A 20,403-nucleotide genomic window follows, 5' to 3' on the forward strand; every position below is an offset into this window, starting at 1 on the left:
CTTGTTTCTGACCTTAGGGGGAGAAGCTCTGGGTTTTTCACCATTGAGTGTGATGTTTGCTGTGGGTTTGTCATATATGGCCTTTATTATGTTGAGGCATATTCCCTCTAGACCTACTTTGTAGAGGGCTTTTATCATGAATGGATGTTGTACTTTATCAAATGCTTTTTCAGCATTTGTTGAAATGATCATATGGTTTTTATCCTTTTATTTTTTTTAAGGTTTTATTTATTTGAGCGAGAGCACAAAGGGAAAATGAGAGGGAGAAGCAGACTCCCCGCTGAGCAGAGAGCCCAACATGGGGCTTGGTCCCAGGACCTTGAGATCATGACCTGAACTGAAGGCAGACACTTAACTGAGTCACCCAGGAGCCCCTATCCTTTCTTTTATTGATGTGATGTATCATGTTGATTGTTTTGCAAATATTGAACAAACCTTGCATCCTGGGGGTAAATCCCACTTGATCGTGGTGTATACTTTTTTAAATGTATTGTTGGATTTGGTTTCCTAATATTTGGTGATGGTTTTTACATCTATATTCATGAGATATTGGCTTGTGTGGTTTTTTTTGGTAGTGTCTATCTGGTGTTGGTATCAGGGTAATGCTGGCCTCATAGAATGAATTTGTAAGTTTTCCTTCCTCTTCCATTTTTTTAAGAATAGTTTGAGAAGAAGTAAGTATTAACTCTTCTTCAAATGTTCGGTAGAATTCTCCTATGAAGCCATCTGGTCCTGGACTTTTGTTTTTTGGAAGTTTTTTGATTACTGATTCAATTTCATTTTTGGTAATTGCTCTGTTCAAATCTTCTATTTCTTCTTTAGTTTTGATAGGTTATATGTTTCCTGGAATTTACCCATTTCTTCTAAGTTGTCCAAATTGTTGGCATATAAGTTTTCATAATATTCTGTTACAATTATATTTCTGTGATGTTGTTATTTCTCCTCTTTCACTAGTGATTTTGAGTCTTTTTTTAAATGAGTCTGGCTAGAGCTTTATCAGTCTTGTTGATCTTTTAAAGAATCAGCTCCTGGTTTCATTGATCTGTTCCTTTTGTTTGTTTCTACATAATTCCTTTCTTTTTTTTTTTTTTTAAGATTTTATTTATTTGAGAGAGAGAGAATGAGAGACAGAGAGCATGAGAGGGAGGAGGGTCAGAGGGAGAAGCAGACTCCCCACCGAGCAGGGAGCCCGATGCGGGACTCGATCCAGGGACTCCAGGATCATGACCTGAGCCGAAGGCAGTCGCTTAACCAACTGAGCCACCCAGGCGCCCTACATAATTCCTTTCTGCTCTAATCTCTAATCTCTTATTTCCTTCCTTCTGCTGGTTTTGGGTTTTGTTTGTTCTTTTTTTTAGCTCCTTGAGTTGTAAGGTTAGTTAGAGATTTTTGTTTCTTGAGGTCGGCCTGTATTGCTGTCAACTTCCCTCTTTCAACCCCGTTTGCTGCAGCAGGCCAGGCGATCTGAATTATGGGAATGCTCCCCTCCCCAAGGTCTAGGGCTCCATATTTGGCCCTTCCTACTACACCTGGTGTTCAGATAATCAGAATGAAGATACATTCAGACGTTCTTTAGCAAATAGTCCATCAGAAGTGAAAAATCTTAATCGTGGGGGGGGGGTGTGTGTCTCCCAAATTGAATGAAAAAAGGGGATAATAAGACAAAAGGGGGGGGCGGGAAAAGCAGAAACATAGATGAGAAAAAGGCCATCTCCATTTTGTCCCTGCATATGCAGCTCTAAAAGCTGATGGCCTTTGAACATTATGCAGGTGGCAGGAGGAGACCAGGCCAGGCTCTACTGTTGCTGTTAGGGCTTCAGTGGTGCGTCTACACGTACAGTGGGAGGGCGGGGTTATAGGTAACCTTAAATACCACAATCTGGGCCTGGCTCGGGGTGGGGGGGCAGGGGGGAAAAAAGGACCCACTCTGAATTTGAGTGCAAAAAATAAATATAAAATTTATTAAAACACCCACAATATTTTAAAGATACCAGGAGTAATACAGTTCACAAACCCAGTTGTTTGTGTAAATTATAATAAAATACAAATCAAAAAAGGATACATACTTGCAATTTCTAGGCACCCTAAATTAAATTTACTGAAACACTGGGGGAGAAGGGAGGGTAAGGAGGGGTAGCTCAGGAGGCAAACCAATAAAGTGGGAGGAAAAAATATTAACAAAAAGTTAAAAATTATACAAAATAAAATTATCAGCATAAATTTACTGTACTAAGAATATCTACAGTTTAATAATACACATCCTATTGCCTTGAGACATTGCAAAAATCTACCATTCATCCATCAACCCCAGATAAACTTCATTTCAAGTAGCCACAGTTACAAAGTCAAGACGGAATATTCAAGTATGGTTGTTAAGTTCACCTCCATTGGAAGCCAAGTAACCAAACAGGAATTCAAAGAGAGAAGAAATAAAACACATCAAAAAGCTACAGGGGTTCTAGATTAAGTCTAATGCGTTAATATGCCACAGTTTGACCTGCCCTTATTTCTTTTATAATTAGAATATGCGAAAAAGAAATGACATCACTCCTGTTTTTCTCCTCCTTTTTCCCCTCGAAAGAAAGAAAAAAAAAAAAGGTACTGGAATCAAGAAAATTTGGATGTTCAAATGAGCCCAATGGTATTTTTTTTTAATTCCCATGTGAATAGTGATGAGTTTTCCCTGAATGACGACGGGTAGTCAAAATGAGAAGAGCGCAAATGATACCGCTACAAAAAGCATCCCTGATATCAGAATAGAAGCGAATGAGGAAGTAGGCCAAATCACTCACTGATCCTTAGGCAGAAAGCAACTTCAGACCTCGCATTTCTGTGCTGCAGTCTCTGCTCAGGGGAGAAGCCTATTGCTTGGCTCTGTGGGAAGGGCCGGGAGCGCCAAGACAGGGTCTCAAGTGGAAACACTCTATGCACGCGTGGGTGTGGGGCTGGATAACCTACGCTGGGATACGCACCTCCAAACATTTTGGTCCAGGGTATGTCGAAGTTGGCCGAGTGCTACAGCAGATGCCTCTGGCTAATAAAGTAGGTTTTGAGGAGGTCATTTCAAATGACAGCAACAATGCCTGAAAAAGCTCAATGAGATGGGCATAGGAGATTCACATTTTATCCGAAAGCAAAACTTACAAAGAAAATAAAGTCAACCACACTCCTTCCTTTAGATGTTCTGCCATGATTAACTGCTGAAGAGTGAAAAATAAAAGGACCCCAGAATCTTCAAGGTCAAGTCAGTCATCAGATGGACAACCTGCAGGTATCAGACCCTCACGGAATCTACTTTACTGAAGTTGTCACAATGTCCTGTTTTTGAGGTATTTAAAAAAAATTATTGTGACAGTGGATGACACAAAATGGGGCTTCCTGTTACGTTTCTCAAACATTAGCTTTTGTGGACCCAAGAGGAAATGTAGAGTAGCACCAACTAAAAAGCAGCCTCAGTGGCATCAAGCGAGCAAAGCAAGCTCCTTCCTTCAGTTGGAACACGAGGAGGGACCGGCAGGAGCAACGCTGGGGCAAGGGCTGTGAGGAGCAAAGGAACGAGCCTGCTGCCCGCCGCGGCCCTGGCCAGCGCCAGGGGAGGACCGAGGTCCAAGAGGAATGCCTTTGAGACCCTCAGAGGTGCCTACTTGGCACCGTGGGCTGCAGGAGGAAAACGTGAGTCCTTGGCTACGAGAATGCCTGCCATGTTGGAAGGGGCAGGAGTACCAGACTCCCCTTCCTTTCTCATCAGGCCCGAGAGGACAGATGAGTCACCAGAGCACCTGCCAAGCCAGGCCGGCCCACTCCCGTCGTGGTTAGGGAGCTAGCTGCCTTCAGAACTTACCTTTCTGTGTTCGGCCACCAAGGGAAGAAGAAGAAAACGAAACAGAAAAACTGCTCAGAGCAGGTTTTAGCACGGTAAACAGAGGTCTAAGGAGACAGCACCAAACGGGGGATGGGGGGAAGCCAAGAGAGACTGGAGCCCACCTTGTTTTTGGTTGGTTGTGGTTTCAGAACCTTGATAGCACCTCAGCAGGACAGGATCAGGGACAGTCACATTGAAACACCATAGCACCATTTTATTTAGACTATTTCAATTCATAAAAATGCTTCCTAGTCCATAAAACACACTTCAGTAACAAAAGGAAAGAGATTGGTTGAGGCACGTCAGGGATATCACTTAAATTTTCCACCAGCATCCCCTTGGTTTTGAGATCTGGCGGTGGTTCCACGTCACAAAGTCTGGCTGGATTTCTCTCCGTGAAATCAGGTTACCATCTCCTCCTCCTCAAGCATCCTCACACATCTAGCGCTGTTTGGTACAAAGCACTTGAGCTCTGCTCCTTTCCTGGCTTTAGCACTTTAAAAACCCCTTGCTCTGTAAACTACCGTTTCCAAAAGAGGCTGGCGGAAGGACCAAGACGGGGCAGGGTATGATCTCTTTCCACGCGCACCACGGCCACCCCGGCAAGCGGGCCAGCAGTAACCACGAAGCCGGCGTGTGGGAAACGTAGGCCCTGGCAAAAAAAAAAAACACACCCAAAACAAAACCCGAACGACAACAGAAACAACAAAACCTCAAAATCCATGAAACAACTTTAGTCAAGATTTCTGATGATGGGTTCTTGAGCTAGCACCAGTTATTTTGTGAGAACCTGCCACAAAGCGATTATTTTAAAAAATCTCTTAGCACAGAACTTTGCAAGCACTTCCCTTGCATGCAAAAGGCAGGGGAAACCAAACAAAGGGAGAACCAGACATTCGCACTGCATGTGGATGGCGTCTGTGGACAGGGCACGCTGGGGAGAGGGCTCCAGGACTCCACCATTTCTCCTTGCTATAATATTACTCTAAAACTTGGTCATGCTGTTAGGTTCTTTCGTTGCAATGGCTTTATTTTTCTTCTCATGATAAAAATGTCTGTTAATCATCTTTAGGACTTAAAAAATGATAGTACCAGTAAAAAATAAAAATTTGATTTTTCTCTTTAAGAAACCTTCAGCAGCAAGGGGGGGCAATAAGGAGCTGTGCATAGTTACTTTTTAAATCTACGTCTAAAGCATGCTAATTTTAATGACTGAGATTTGAGGTAGGTTATACATGTAGTGTGTAAAAATCGGCATGGACTCGAGCATGGCAACAGCACCACCTAATTTCTGAAACACCATTCTGAGGGGAATGGGAGCATCCAATGGAGACTGCCTCTTGACTCACCTCGCAGCAGCCTATACGCGAGTCGAGAAAGTTACAGACCAAAGGCTGTTGGGGCTGCCGGGACAGACATCACCTGCTTTGAGCTTGTTATCGGTTTCTCCTTTCATCTAATGGCTTTTGCTACCAAAGGGTGACGAGGGGAAGTGTATATTTAACAGACATCAGGAAGATTCACACATGCCAAGTATCCGAATCACCTGGGTTACACTCGGGACCTTCCAAACCAACAGCCAACCTGGGGTTTTCCCGGGTCACACAGACGGTCACATTCTCCAAATGTTTCGTAAAATATTGTATTTCTTGCTTAAGATCATTTAAAATGAAGTTTTCAAGGCACCCCCGCATCTACCTAAGCACGGAGTCAAATGAGACCTGCATAAAAGTACTGATGCGATAAGCAAAATAGCATTTAAAGGACCCAACTTTTCCTCAAAACTAGAAAATTAGCATGCTTATTAAAGACTCTGCTTCCTTTAGCTTGTCAAACTGAAGGTCAGAGGTTTTCCTATAAATCTGAGTTCTGAATAATTCTAAATCCTGATAAGCTCTTGGGTATTTATTTCAAAAGCAATAATATTTCATTTTTGTCCTGTAAAATAAATGCAACTTTACAGAATATGGTAAAAGTGAAGGATAGACAAAGCACGTTAAATATTGAGCTACTATTTACAATTTCTCCCACAATTACATGTTAAAACATACTTTTTTTTTTTTTCAAGTTGCTGTTTAAATCTAGGCAAAAGTGCTTAAAAAAATCTTTCACTATGTACAGTTAAAACCAGACCACATAAATGCTCAGGACATCTTACAGCGACTCTCCGCCAGTGCTCCTGACCGGTTACGGCAGACACCCGGCGGGTCGGTTCTCAGCTCTTACACAAGGCACCTGGAAGCTCAGGAACTTGCCTTTAGCATCGTCATCTGATTGTTAAACTCGTTTTACGAAGACCCACATCTGAATAAAACTGCTCAATAAATATCTGACATGTATCTCAGGGCTTGGTTGTCATTCACTGTGTGGCCATATTCCCCTCTCTGTGCCCTGCTGAAGCCTCCCACTCACCACACACATCCACACGGGCAACCTGATGGAAATGTCACTCACACCACAGGAAAAACAAACACGCCAGGAAGTCTGACTTGCTGTCCACGACTGTTGCTTCTACCAGTCAGGCCCAACTGCTCTCCACAATGTTGCAACAATGAAGCACCACATTCTCATTTCGAAGAACTGAACGAATGCACCAGATTTTTAGAATGGGCAAGTTAAAGTGGGGGGAAGGGGAAAGGAGAAGATGATCAACTGGAGAAATGGCACCAATTAGGGAGGGAAATCATAGCTACCTGCTGAAAACGTTGGACTCCTGCATTTTAAGATTGCTGAGTGCGAGCCCGCCCCGCCCCGGGATAGCGTGGAGGGGGTGGGCTTGGGTGGTGAGGCCTGCACCATTGTCCAATGTGGAAATCCAGGAAGAGAGATGCGTTAACTGCTGTTACACTGGTGTGCTGAGCTCCCACAGGACGCGACCCGCCCCAGGGTCGAGGAAGTCCCAGCACGATACTACAGCACCAGGCTCTGCACAGTGCCGAGCGACGGGGCGACACTGGCTTTTCACAGCTTGGGTTCAACTTCTTGTTTTTAGAGATACAGTAGCCCTTTTTCGATATCAGCATAAGCTTTGGGGCATTTTTTAAAAAATAAACTGCCACTAAGACAAATTCCTTCAGCCCAGTATTCATTGGTTTGTCAACCCAGTGGAAATGGCTCCTAAGAGCCTCTCAACTCCAGCTCCATCAAGGAGGTGCTGCCTAGGGAACCGTGACATCATGTGACTTGATCGATAACGGACAGAGAGGATTCAGTGTGGAGACTAGCAAGCTTGAAGCTGTCTACTTCCAACCTGGTTTCTGGGGGAAATCTACGCCAGCATCTCTGTTGCCTGGCCTGGGGGTGCACCTGCCTCCCCGGTCCCCGACTCCAAGCCGGTGACTGGAAAAGGGACCCCAGATATTTTTCTACAGATTCTCCCATCCTACTGGAGGGGACAGAAGCTGTCCTGAGGGCTCCCTCCCCTGAAGGGAAGGCATATCTGTCAGAAGGGATGGACCAGGGTGGCTACAGTCTGCACTTGGCTCATGAGGGGCAGATGGCTGAGAGAACCTTGCCAGCTCCCAAGACGGCCAGGCTCGCTGGGCCCAGCAAGACTGGGCAGGAATGAGCGCTTTTGGCCCTTCCTGCCGCTCCTTTACCATTACTATCGTCGCTTTTTAAAAAATCCAATAAATACACATTTTTAAATGGAATTTAAAACTACTCCTTTGTGAAAGGACACTATAAACTTTCTTTCCATTATTGTGATATACAAGGATAGAGTTTTAAAAACAAGAGGAAATAAAAGCCCCCCAGACAAGGGGGGGGGAGAAAAAAACCAACGTGGAGATATAAATATTAAGATCACGAAAAAAATCACCCGACAGCCGTAGTTTCTTCTTCAAAGTGCTGGGGAAGTGGGGGGGAGGGGCGGGGCGGGTCAGTTCTGAGGTTTGGACCATAAATACATATATATGCACATCTATATATGTATATATAGATAAAAAGACTTCTGCACCCCCAACCCGCCCCCAGGCGTGAGGGCAAAAGCACCACAGAAGCAGCTCGGGCCGGGCCCGACGCTGAGGTACGCTGGCTCCCTGGCTCCCTGGCACCTAGATCCAGCGGCTGTAGGGGCCGGTGACCTTCGTGTAGGCGTAGGAGGACACGGTGACTGCTGAGTCTGTGGGTACGGCCAGCGCCTGCCGAGTGGGGACGAGCCCCTTCTTCTCCTTATGCTGGGGCTCGGCCACCATGGCACCCCCCCATTTGCGCTTCTTCCCATAGAGCTTGGCCTCCTGCTGGCCCAGGCCCAGCCGGGCGGCCTCTTCCTGTCGCGCCCGGGCCCTCTCCGCCAGTTGCTTCATCTTGGCCTCCCAGAGGGCCAGCCCATGATTGGGCTGGTTGAGGTTCTTGTGCTGGTAGAAGACCAGCGAGATGCGGGTGGGGTGGCAGCGGTTGGGTTTCTTGAGGGGTGTGGTGGCATGCAGCTCCCGCCGGGCGCACTCGATGAGGATTGAGCCGTGAGCGGGGGCCACGGCCACGCCGCCGATGTTCTCGTCCAGGAAGTTGTGTTCACTGTCAGACCAGAGCTCCTCCTCCTCCTCCGCCCCGCCACTCTTCTCCTCCTTCACCGCCCCCTTGTCGGGGGTGTCCTCGGCAGTCCCCTCCTCCAGGCTGAAGGGATCCCACAGCTTTTCCTCTGACTTCAGGGCCCCGAAGAGCTTCTCACTGGAGCCCAGGGGCATGCTGAAGGACTGCCAGGCTTTGTCCAGCTGGCTTGCCCCCGGGGTTGGAAGCCGTCCCTCCTCTCCTTTCAGGGGGCTCCACAACTTGTCTTGGAACCCAGGACCGCTTTTCAGGGCAGAGTTGAAATCCCCGGCCCCAATCCCCCACGGCTTCTCCGTCAGGCTGGGCCCGGCCAAGGCCGAGGTGTTGTTCCCAAACTTGCAGGGGCTCCACGGTTTGCCTCGAAGCCGCCCTCCAGGCTGGGGGGCTGGCTGCTGCCCCTCGCCAGGGAACAGCCCCCACTGGCCATCTGGGAAGTGGGAAGGGGTCAGGCAGCTGGCCCCATAAGAACTGAGCTTGTCGGGGATGATGGCAGGGCTCTCCCCAGGATGGAACACACCCCAGCTGCCACCCACACTGTTAGTCCTCTTGGGGGACATGCTTGGGCCTCCTGAGTACTGCCCCCATAGGTGATTGGGTCCCCCATTCTGGGAAGCCTCGGGCAAAGGTGTTTTGCCCATCTTACCAGGGTCTCTGGGTATAGACTCAGCCTGGACCAGCGGGTCTAGTGGCTCTTGCTTGATGGATCTGTTGTAGCAGTTGGAGCTCGGTGCAAAGGGAGAGGGGTCCCTGGATGCTGGGTGGATCTGGGGAGCCTTGGGAAGCAGATACTCCTTGGGGCCTGGATAAGCAGGCTGCTGGTGGTGAGGAGTGGGGTGGTGGGTGTCCGTGGGAACAGCCTGGCCAGGCAGCTCGGCAAACTCAGCACCACCGTAGGCCGGGCTCAGGCTGTTGTGCAGAGCGTGGAGGTCTGGCTTCTTCTCAAAACTGCTGCCGCCGCCACCGTGTCCCCAGGTGCCAGGCCCCAGGAACTGTGAGGGGAAGACGGGGTTGCTGGATGGAAAGCCATAGTAGCTGAACGACGGAAGAGCATACTTGGAGTGGAAGCCGTTGACGGAGGTCAGGCCGGGCTGTGCATAGTAGGAGTGGTAGGAGTACACGCTATTCATGCTGTAGGGGTCGGACGGCCGGCAGTTGCCCAGCACCGAGTAGCTCTCCACCACCGCGTTGCTGCTGTACTTGAAGGAACTGAAGTGGTTCTGTGGCTCCACTTTGAGGGAGGGCTTCAGGCCTTGCGGGGGCAATCCAGCCTTCAGAGCCAGGCCTGGGGAAGACAGGAGGCAAGACCAAGAAGGAGCAGAGAGAACCACAGACCACAGGGGCCCGGAGCAAGAGGACTGGGCCTGGAACCTCCCTCTTCCCCTAAGGGGTTCTCAGCCCCACGGAAGCCCCGGGAGGAGCCCCCTGCAGCACTCCTCCTCCTCCCTTCCCTGGCGAACCCCACGGGTCCTCACTGGCTCAGGCGACGCGAGAGCGGCCCACGCGCCCCTGCAGACCACGCGTCTGAGGCCCTGGCACACTGTGTGGACGCTCAGGCAAGCTGGAGGAGAAGCCCAGCTCCTCTGTGGGAAGAGGGGACCCCCCAGCTCTGGTGTCCTAGGGCTGCCGCGGATACTGCGCTGACTGAAAGCTAAGATAATGTGGGGTTCAGAGGGCTGAGAGGCCCCAGGACTCTGGTCTGGAGTTCCATCTAGAGGCAGGAAGAGGGGCAGGGAGGGAGCTGTCCGGGGCCACACCCCCACCCCGACGGTGCCGCCTCTGGCGGGCACCCTCTCCCCACACACCTGGGTCGGTGGTGACACCGGCCAGCTCGAGAGCTTCCTGTTTGATCTTCTCGGGAGTGCTCAGCTTCTCCTTCTGAATCTTCTTCTTCTCCGCCGCCGCCTTTCTGGCTTCCAGCTGCCGCTGACGGCACGACTTGGCAGGCTCAGGCAGGCGCCGGACCTCGCGGGGGAAGGCGGTGAGCACCTGGATGGCCCCGCTGCCCACCTTGGCGTTCTGGTTCTCCTCACTGCCAAACTCGTCCGTGTTGGCCATCTTGTACAGGGGGAGCACGTGCAGCTGCTCGTCCTCGGGAATCTTGCCCACGCAGCGATTGTCTTCCTTGGTCAGGGTGCAGACCTGCCCCAAGCAGACAGAGGGAGGGTGCATGGGGTTGGGGGCGCCGAGCGCTGGGGGCAAGGGCTGAACATCCGCAGACAAGACCTCCCCCCCGCTTCCGCACACAGTCCCAACACCAGCCAGCCACTCTTTCTAGAGTGTCTAAAAGCATGTTCCCCCTGGTTCACAGAGTAATAGTATCATCAGCATTTAGAATCTGCTCTATAGCTTTCAAAGGACATCCATTCACTTTGTCCCGTGCGACCCTCAGGGGGCTGGGAGGGAGCCTGGTCGGGACTGGCAGCCATGCTCTGCCCTCCAGCGGGGCATTCTTGTCATTACGCCTCATCACCTCACCGAGCCTCAGACCCCACACCCTTATCCTCCGCGCCCTGAACACGCAGCCTCCTTGTGCTCTTAAAATACCTTGTATTAAAAACTACATGTGCTGCTTATAGAAAATTTAGGCCAGCACAAAGGAAGTAATAATTATCTCCATAATCCCACCATCTAGAAATAATCACTATAAACATGTTCATTGTATTTGCATACACACATACCCAAACTCGCTTTTTGATAATGAAATAGGATCGCATTATGCATGTAACTTTATAATAACTTCTTTTTAAACAGTATATTTTCTTATGCATTATTCTCCCCCAATGTGATTTAAAAACTTGCATCATATTATTCTACTGTATCAATGTATTCTTTTAAACCGTCATCACCATTAAAACTTGTTTCCAATTTTTTCCTATCATAAACAATACTTTTATACTTTCAGCTAGATTTTCTAAGACACATAATTCCTTGGAAGAAACTCTGTGAAGTAAAGGGCTACATGTTGCCAAACTGCCCTCCAAAATGATTCTCCTCAGTGTTTCACTCATACTGACAGAAGGGGAGTTTCCATTTTCCTACACTTTTGCTTGTAATTTTGCCATTCACTTCTGAAAAACATTTTGCTCATTATCGAAATGTATCTATCTCACTGTTGGTCTGCAATTCTCTGATTACTAATGAGGTTTGATTTTTTTTTTTCCCTCTCAAGTTTACTCTTTACTCTTGTGTTGACTATATTTTATTTTCTGTGTTCTTGATGTTTTGGCATTTGGGACCTTGACCCTGGAGGGGCTGTCCTTCCCCAAAGACTAGCTAATGCCTAGAGATAGCAAATGACCTCCTTTGGGTGCACTCTGATATACAAACCAACCAATCAAGAGCCCACACAGCCAACTCTCTCTTTTACCAAACTCCTGCATACTGAGCCAATATTCCCACTGCCCTATATCACCCAGGGCCAGGGAAGACAACTGCGGACCACCCCTATGGCCCAGAGCCCCCAGAAACTACCCAAACTCTCCAATCCTCAGCTTACTCCGCTTTCTACTTTGCCTTGCCCACTCCTTTCCACAGAATCTCCAATAAAGGCTCTGGGCCACACTCTCCCCTCTCCCCACTGCCTCCTGACCAATCCCGGTGCTTCCGCGTGGCCCAGCACGTGCTCCTGAAGGCTGAGGACAAACTTCTGTCCTCTTGACACTCATGTCTGTGTCTGTCTTATCAGACTTGAGTAAAACAAAGCCTGGGTATATTTTAATACCACTCTTTTGTCTTCCTTTTTTTGTGACTTTTATGCCTTTTGTCCATTTTTATATTGGATTATCCATTTTAATCATTCATACAAAATAATCTTTGTGAAGATTATTCCCTTTGTCACTTGTTATAAATACTGTTTTGCAGTTTGGACTGGACTTTGTTTTGATCGTAGCGTTTTATTATTGAACAGAAACGGCTCATTTTTATGAAGTCAGCTGTATTCATCTTCCCCTCTATAGCTTCTCCTTTGGTGTCATGCTCTACCAAGTATGTTTCTTCCCAGCGTATGTGTGGCTCTTCAGACTTAATCTGCTCTGACCAGACACCCACATACCTTCTGGGTTGGACTGACCACAGCCCTGCTTCCAATCATTCCCTAAAACCCAATGTGATAAACAAAACAGCAAAGAATGAGAGATGACAGAAGTGGTGTTTCTCTCCCTAACACAGATAACTTACCAACGTCAACAGATGTGGTTATCCTTTTTTTTTTTTTAGGACATAAAGGATAGTCACAAAGATAAAATTTAAATGGGTAAGAAATATAGAAAAAGATGTTCAACCTCTCTCATAATAAAAGAAACACAAATTGCAATGAGATCGTTATGTTCGCCACTCAGGCAGGCGAAGACTCAAGAAATTGAGAACACCCTATGTTGCAAGTAAGCAGCACTCTAAGCCTCTAAATGTCCTTACCCTGGGATCTCAAGGAGATTATTCCACCACTGCACCGAGATGTGATAAGGCTGGACCCTCCCTCTGGTTTCTGGAGGGGGAGGCTGGACACACTCACTGTCCATACAGAGGGGGACAGTCAAACGACGGCAGAGGCATCCATGCAGCCTGACCACATGCTCAAGTAAGCCTACATCCGGGGACACAGAAGCTGTCCATCATGTAGTCTTGAGAAAGGCAGGGCATGGAGCAGCACATACACATAATGTGATCACGTTTGTGTAAAACATATATAGCTGTACGCACGCACACATACAATCAGGTGCCTGAAAGGATAGTCATCCCGATGCTAACACTGGTCATGTTTATGAGATTTCACGCAATTTTTACTTTATACTTTCTTATATTCTTTACTTTTTTAAATAGCTTTTTAATTAGAAAAAATACTGTTCATTTTGAAAAAAGTTTGCTTTTTTTCACTCCAAACTCTACAAGCTCTGGAACTGGAATAACCTCACTGTGCTCCTACCTCCTGCTGTCTCCTCCTCCTTCCCTGACCCTCTCCTACATCCTGGAGTTCCCTCCCTTTCTGTTTCAGCTAGAAACCCTCACAGTGCAGTGTGGACAGGCGCCTGCCCCATCTTGCTTCGAGCCTTGGACATAAGGAAGGAGGACAAGGCAGAGAAATAAAATCTCAGAGCTGGGCCATCAATCCCTGTGTCAGACCCAAGCTACACCCAGACTCTGGGAGCCCCCTTTCAAATGAATCGCCAGGGCCTCTGCCTCTTCCATAGTTCCTCGGGGAGCCCTGCCTGCCCAGGACCCAGTTAAAAAGCAAAGAAGAGAGCTGGTATCATCCCTTCGAGGGGGGTTCCCCACTCAAGGCCAAACCATCCCTCTTCTCCAACTGTACTCATTCCTCCGGTGACTGCATCCGGCCTTGTGGCTGTAACTGGGAGCCAAAGGCTCTCCAGATACCCCCCTCCCCTGCCTGCTCTGCGTGTCCGCCTGGACATCTAGCAGGCCTCTCAAACAGTTTCCCCCCAAACTGGCCTTCTCTGCTAGTCTACAGCTCAGCACATCACCCCAACACTTGCCCTGGTGCGCAAGCAAAACAACTTGGGTGGTTCTCTTGTCCTTCCCTCTCCTATCCTGTATCTGTCCATCAGCAACCCCCCTTGGCTATACCTTCAAGATCACCCCAAGTCATCCAATTACCTCCCTCCCCACCCTCCCTCCTGCCCCAGCCCCATCATCTCTAGCCTGGACATTGTCCCAGCCTTTCAACTGGCCGCCTCCTCCAGTTCTCTCCCATCCACCCCTCCCCCCACCTCCACATACTTATTCTCCATCTGCAGGAGAGCAAGAGTGTGCTTCTGACTTCATAAATGAGATCCTACTACTCTCGGCCGAAGAGCCCTCCGGGGCTTCCCCTCACACTTGGAGCATAGCCCACAGCCTCGCCTGCCTCCTAGGCTCCCTGTGACCTGATCCCTGCCTGCCTCCGAGCCTTCGTCCGTGCTGGTCCTTCTGCCTGGAGCGCTCCACCCCCAGACATTCAACCCTTTACTCTCTCGCTTCATTCATGTCTCAGCTCAGCTGCCCCTTCTCAGAAAGGCCTCTCTGCCCGCGGCGTTTCAAACAGCATCTGCTCTCACTTTCCCCCTTCCCCGACTCCATTTCCATCGCTACCAGATATGAATTGTGACTCCATTTCCATCACTGCCAGATATGAATTGTATCACATACTTGGACAGGACTTGGTCCATTTTATTCCCCAAGATCTAGACCAGCACCTGGGGCAAAATAAACATTTGCTCAATGGGTGAATCAAGAGATTGTTTGGATTTAAATCCAAGTGTTCACGGAGACCTGGAACCGTCTTTAGGTAACTGAGGGCCTCCAGGTGTCCAAGAGACTGCACTCTGCAGCATCCACCTGAGACACAGAGACAAGGCCGACCTGGCCCAACCACTCTGGTCCATGCATTTCTCAGAGAAGTGAGCAGGAGCAGTCTGGCAGAGCACCTCCCAGAGATCTGAGACTCTTGTCTCCAGGTCCCTCCCTACTCTGAGCCCACCTGTCTGCACAAACCAGTCCCCCTCCCAGGATCATCCCACAGGGAGCACTGTGACAGGCCCAGGGTTCCTTACCACGGTGCACCCGTTGTAGAGGTTATGCTGGTCCTTGTGGGCGTGGGCACAGAAGTCCATGCAGGCCGTGACCCCCGAGAAGGGCCGCCCTTCCTTCAGCCCCAGGCGGCAGTCAATCGCTATTTCCTCATTGGTCACCTGTGTGGATGGCCAAGGACAACTGCTTGTGTGACCTGAGGTCAGTGGCCTGGATTCTGCACTGGGGAGGTTAAGGACCACGGCTGCCTTGTGCATGGGCTGCAGAAGGTAGGCTTTCTGGCTGAAGCCTCTGTAGGAATGACTTCCTTCTGGGTTATCTCAAGTCCCTCTCACCTCATCTGGAAGATGCAGGGGTGACAGGACAGAGAAACTCGAGCCTCCCCGGGAGAAGCCAGACCAGAGGAGGTGGGAGATTACTAGCGGGGAGAGGCATGAAAGCAAGGGATAGAGGACAGATAGTCTGGGAAGCAGTTAGCTCAGTGTAAAGAAAGTATCTTATTCAAGACCTACATCATTACTCTCTCTCTAGCTGAGCTTTTCCCATATGGAGCACAATGGCAGGAGCTCAGTCTCCCACTTCCTGACTTCAGGGAGTACGGGCAGAGATGTGGATGACATGTGGGCAGAGAAAGGCCCAAGACCCCTTACCTGGTTCTGATAGGCCTGGGGGGCCAGCCTCTTGTACAGGGGAGCGACTTCGGTGGCCAGGTCCTGGAAACTCTTCCGGAGCACTTCTTCCTATGGAGAGAAGAGCAGTCACACGTACCCAGAGCATCCCTACCTGGCAAACTCTATACGCTGGAAGTTAACCTCCATCCTAGAACCACTGCGGGGCTGCTGGGAAGGTAGGAAGTAAGGTGCCATCAGGTGTCTTTACAGAGTTCCCTCTGGGAGGGGCATGGTGCCATGTGCGTTTTAGAGTTGGAGACATGGAAGCTCGGGAAAAGTCTCGGCCTGAAGGCCCAGCCACCGGGACTGCTCAGCTACTGCTCTTCCAGGCTCTAGCTCAGTGCCGCTCACAACCCATACCACGGGTTGTTGGTTTTGAGTGCTCAGCATCCTAGGGCAGAAGGGTGGTGTGGCAGGCATGTGAAAACAGGAGCAACACGTGTGGCTTTTTCTTCCGGTATTACAGAGGAAGATGGAGAGGAGAGGGGTGGTGAAGGTCTTGTGCTGGGAACTCCCCAGACCCGCACCATCGTATGTGGTAGTCACGAGCCATGTGCTGCTATTGAAATGTATATGAATTTTAATTAAAATGAATTCAGTCCCCCTGTTTTCCTAGTGACGTTTCAAATGCTTGGTGGTTCCGTGTGGCTCCTGTGCTGTGTTTTTACAGAGAACACCTGCCTGCTCACAGAAGGCCCACTGGCTAGTGCCGCACCACTCAGAGCAGCACCCCAGCGACATTTGGTCAGGGTTTCAGGTAGCCACAGCCTGGCCCTCAGCGGTGGCAAGTAGAGCCGGCAGGGGGGGGCCGGGGGCCTCCTAGAAGGCCTTGAGCACAGACATGAAGAGTTTACACAGAAAAAAAGAGGAAGACGATGGAAGAGAAAAAGAACCAAGCTTATAGAAGTGGAAATGTTAGATGGCGGCCAATGGCTCAGCTGTCCGTCCAGTTGGGCAGCCACCCCCAATCTCTGGCTGCAGTCCAAAGGCTGCCACCGACACAGTGGGCCCAAGGCCAGCACAGCACAGGGGTGAGGCTCGTGAGCTCTGGGGGAACCCAGGCCTGACTTCACCATTACTGCCATATGGCCTTGGGCAAGCCACCTGCCTCCTCCGTAAAGTGAGTGGCAGTAATGCCCAGAGCCTGGGGTATCATGAGCCTGGCTGAGAAGCACACCTGTGAGGCGCTGGCCCGAGTGCTCAGCCCTACGTAAGTTCATGGAATAGGGTGAGTAAGTGAGAGAAACTAAAGCAGTGCATTTTCACTCCTGGTAATTCTTACTTCCTGGGGTCCTGGGGCTCCTCTCTTATTGAAATAGCTGCATTCGCTGCTTCCAGGGGAGGGCAGATGCCACCATAAATAAAAGTCCAGTGTCAAATCACACTATTAGACTAGTTTGTGCAATAGTCTAAAAGCCAGGCTTTGGGGGTGCCTGGGTGGCTCAGTCGGGCGTCTGACTCTTGATTTTAGCTTGGGTCGTGATCTGGGGGTTGTGGGATTGAGCCAAGCTCAGCGGGGAGCCTGCTTCTCCTCCCTCTGCTCTCGTTCTTTCTCCCACTCCTGCACCTTCTCTCTCTCTCATTCATAAATGAATAAATAAAATCTTAAAAAAATAAAAGCCGGGGCACCTGGGTGGCTCAGTCGTTAAGCGTCTGCCTTCGGCTCAGGTCATGATCCCAGGATCCTGGGATGGAGTCCCACATCGGGCTCCCTGCTCGGCGGGAAGCCTGCTTCTCCCTCCCCCACTCCCCCTGCTTATGTTCCCTCTCTCGCTGTGTCTCTCTCTGTCAAATAAATAAATAAAATAAAATAAAAGCCAAGCTTTGAGGGAAAAAGTGTTCTGCATTTGAAAACGCTTCCTTTTACTTCTGAAAAGCAGGGCTGAGAACTCTGAGAAGTTTATTATATGTACAGTAGAAAAACACAGGCCCAAGGGGAGTCCCCATGCCCCGTGGAAAAGGGGGAAACCCTTGGGACAAGGAGCTTAAGGAAATGTGGAAGGTAGAGCCAGGGATCAAGATGTTGCCTAGACCCCCACAAGAGGACCCAGTACCCTACCTCACAGGAGCTCAGGCAGGAGGGAGGGGGGAGGCTGAAGGGGAAATGATGGGGAGCCCAGACAGGCCTGTACCTCCTCTGCATTTCGAACTCAGAGGGGAGCCCACCTCTCTGGATGGCCTTCACAAGCAGGACAATAGAGGGGAAGGGGCAAGGCAGAAGGCAGCCTGGCCTGACGAGGCGGCTACCGCAAGGCCATACTATGTGGACAGCAGGCCAGTGCCTAAGAGCCAGGCCAGGCTCCCAGGAGGAGATAACAAGGGCCTGGACAGGTGGACAACCTCACGAAGAGGTGACCTGGCAGCCAGGCAAGACGAGGGAACTTGCCCCAGAAAATGGCCCACAGCCTCAAGGCTCCTCTTCCTGCTAAACCTCCCAGCCCCTGAAAGACGTCTTGGGCAGAATGAAGAGAAAAAATGACCTATGAAGGAGGTCGAATTCTGATGAGGAATTTGAACATTTACCATAAAGAGACTGTTTTAAAGCTAGAAGAGTCTGAGGTACCGGTCATTGATTAAGTTTTTCACTCCCCACACCCCTCCACACCACACCCCACAGCAAGAGGAGGTCAGTTAAAAAATAAATAAATAAAGCAAGTTGCATTTTCCGCACATCTGAGTCTCGCGTGCTAATCCACCCTCCCCGCTGGACTATGAAAGGCATTAGGTGGAAGGGGACAAGCGGGAGGGCCCCACTGCTCTGTGGAGCTCTGCTCACCTCCTTGGGATTGTCCCCTGCAAGGCGGAACTTGCGCGGCGTCTTGCTGCGAGCGTATTTGCAGCCGTTGAAGTACATGCTCCAGGAACAACCAAAGGAGAAGGAGGCACCGCAGGTGCTGGGGTCTTTGCCTTGGCAAGCGCAGGTCCGGCTGCAACACACATCACGTGTTAGGCATGCAGACACATTTTTTTTGTTCGGAAATCTTCCTCCCTCTCCAGGGGGAGGTCCTGCTGAGGCCTAGTATCCATGGCCTCCCAGTGACTGGGACCACATCCTTCCCTGCCTTCAACTCCTTTCCCAAATGTCCTGGGGTGGAGAATCAGCTCCCACCCCTGAGCCTGAAGGTCTAAGAATCTGTTGTTGGCAGAAGCTCATGGGTTGTTTGAGGTAAGTGGGAAGAATCTAATCAAAACCCCAGTGAGGTTCATCCTCTGCCTTAACTCTAATATCATGACAGCTTCCGACACATTCGACACACACAGGGACGTATTGGAACACGCCCGCTTCCTTCAGGCCCAGGTGCTTCAGGCCTTTAAACACATAAACACAGACATGTAATTGTAACTCAACAGCTAATAAAATCTGGAAACAATCCAGAGGCCCCTCCACTGGGGCATGGATAACGCGCGGTGATGCATCCAGCAGCAGCATATACTACTCGGCAGCAGCAAGGAATGAGCTACTAGCCCACAAGCCCAGGTGAAGCTCAGAGACGCTGTGCTCAGGGAAGGAAGCCAGACCCAAAAGGCTACACGCGGTCTGGTTCCATTTATAGAACATTCCTGAAAAGGCAGACCTATGGGGACATGAAGCACGACTGGTGGTTGCCAGGGCAGAAGGAAGGACTTGCTTCTAAAGAGGTGCGGGGGAACCGGGGGCAACGATGGAACCGTTCCGTATCTTGGTGGTGGTGGTGGCGGCTACAGGACTGTAAACATTTGTCCCTCTTCACACTTGTACGCCTGAAACTATTACGCTGTGCGTTAACTGGAATTTAAATAAAAGCTTAAAAAAAGCCCAAACTCTTCAAACCGTATACCTAAAAGGATGAATTTTTATTTATTTATTTTTTTAGTAAAAACACCTTAATTTAAAAAATGGGAAGAGACCCTAGAAGGGCAGGTTTCATGACCACCACTGACACCTTACACTTGCGGGACACTCACATACTTTTTCACAGTTGCTCCACCATTTAGAGCCCCAGAGCCCATGTGAGGTTCAACAACAGCGAAGCCAAGCCAAGGCAAGAGACCCTCTCCCGCCAGCACCGGAAGAACCCAGGTCAGGACTGTGGGGCAGCTGCTTTCATCACAGTCCTGACTGCAGGACAGACAGGCCCCAGTGAAGGGGGGGGGGGCAGAGTCCCCTGCATCTGCTGCCCAAGGCCCTGCCGATGGCCACCTGGCCCAGCCGCCCCCACCCTTGCACGCGGGGACCACCCCCGCCCCCAACCCCCCGCTCCCCACGTACTCATCGTTGAGGCCACATCTCCGGCTGGTGGGGTTCCCGTACTTCCGGAGGGTGTCGGTGAGCTCTTGGTAGAGGGTGTCTCCGAGGCTGCGGGGGATGCCCTCCCAGGCCAGGATGAGGATGACAATCACCGCATTCTGGCAGTGGTGGCCCGCCCGGTGCCGCACCAGGCACAGCAGCTTCTCCTCCAGCGTGTGCCTGCGGATCACCTGCAGGGACGCGGGGCGGGGTGGGCACTGTTCACTGTCAGAGCCTGGCCCCCACGCTCCTCTGCCTGGGACGCCACACCCCCCTCACCTCTGCCGACCAGACCAGGGGGTGCAGGTCTTTAGGGCAGTGTCGACAGCAATCATACAAAGAGACCGTTACCATTAGGGAATAATGAACACAAACGTTATTTTTTTAAGAGCAAAATAAAAAACAGTTACTACAAAATCTAAGTTATTGATGAGCTGCATAGGCTTAGCACTAAATATAGAGAGAGAAAATTGTGAGCCAAAATACATTGAGATTTTTTTTTTATGTAGTCCTAAAATATTTGCAGAGAA

The 20,403-nt window shown here is 49.9% G+C and overlaps 1 protein-coding gene across 7 annotated transcripts in view; it reads right to left on the minus strand.

Annotated features, from left to right (window-relative positions):
- Nucleotides 1-1,932: 1,932 nt before the first annotated feature.
- TET3 (tet methylcytosine dioxygenase 3) overlaps nt 1,933-20,403 on the minus strand; it is a 99,125-nt gene continuing 80,654 nt past the window's right edge. For 6 of the 7 annotated variants that reach the window (XM_064572301.1, XM_054509761.2, XM_045884754.3 and 3 more), the window contains 6 exons: nt 19,856-20,064; nt 18,383-18,533; nt 15,586-15,675; nt 14,959-15,096; nt 10,216-10,552; nt 1,933-9,695 (listed from right to left, as the gene is read on the minus strand). In XM_064572301.1, coding sequence (XP_064428371.1) covers nt 7,918-9,695; nt 10,216-10,552; nt 14,959-15,096; nt 15,586-15,675; nt 18,383-18,533; nt 19,856-20,064 — 2,703 coding nt within the window. In that variant the 3' untranslated portion in view covers nt 1,933-7,917. The remainder of the gene's footprint in view (nt 9,696-10,215; nt 10,553-14,958; nt 15,097-15,585; nt 15,676-18,382; nt 18,534-19,855; nt 20,065-20,403) is intronic. The other variant, XM_064572302.1, reaches the window with a different exon arrangement.

This window comes from Mirounga angustirostris, unplaced genomic scaffold, assembly GCF_029215605.1.
Source record: "Mirounga angustirostris isolate CCGP_5_RB_7025 unplaced genomic scaffold, mMirAng1.0.hap1 SCAF_10, whole genome shotgun sequence".
Taxonomy (NCBI): domain Eukaryota; kingdom Metazoa; phylum Chordata; class Mammalia; order Carnivora; family Phocidae; genus Mirounga; species Mirounga angustirostris.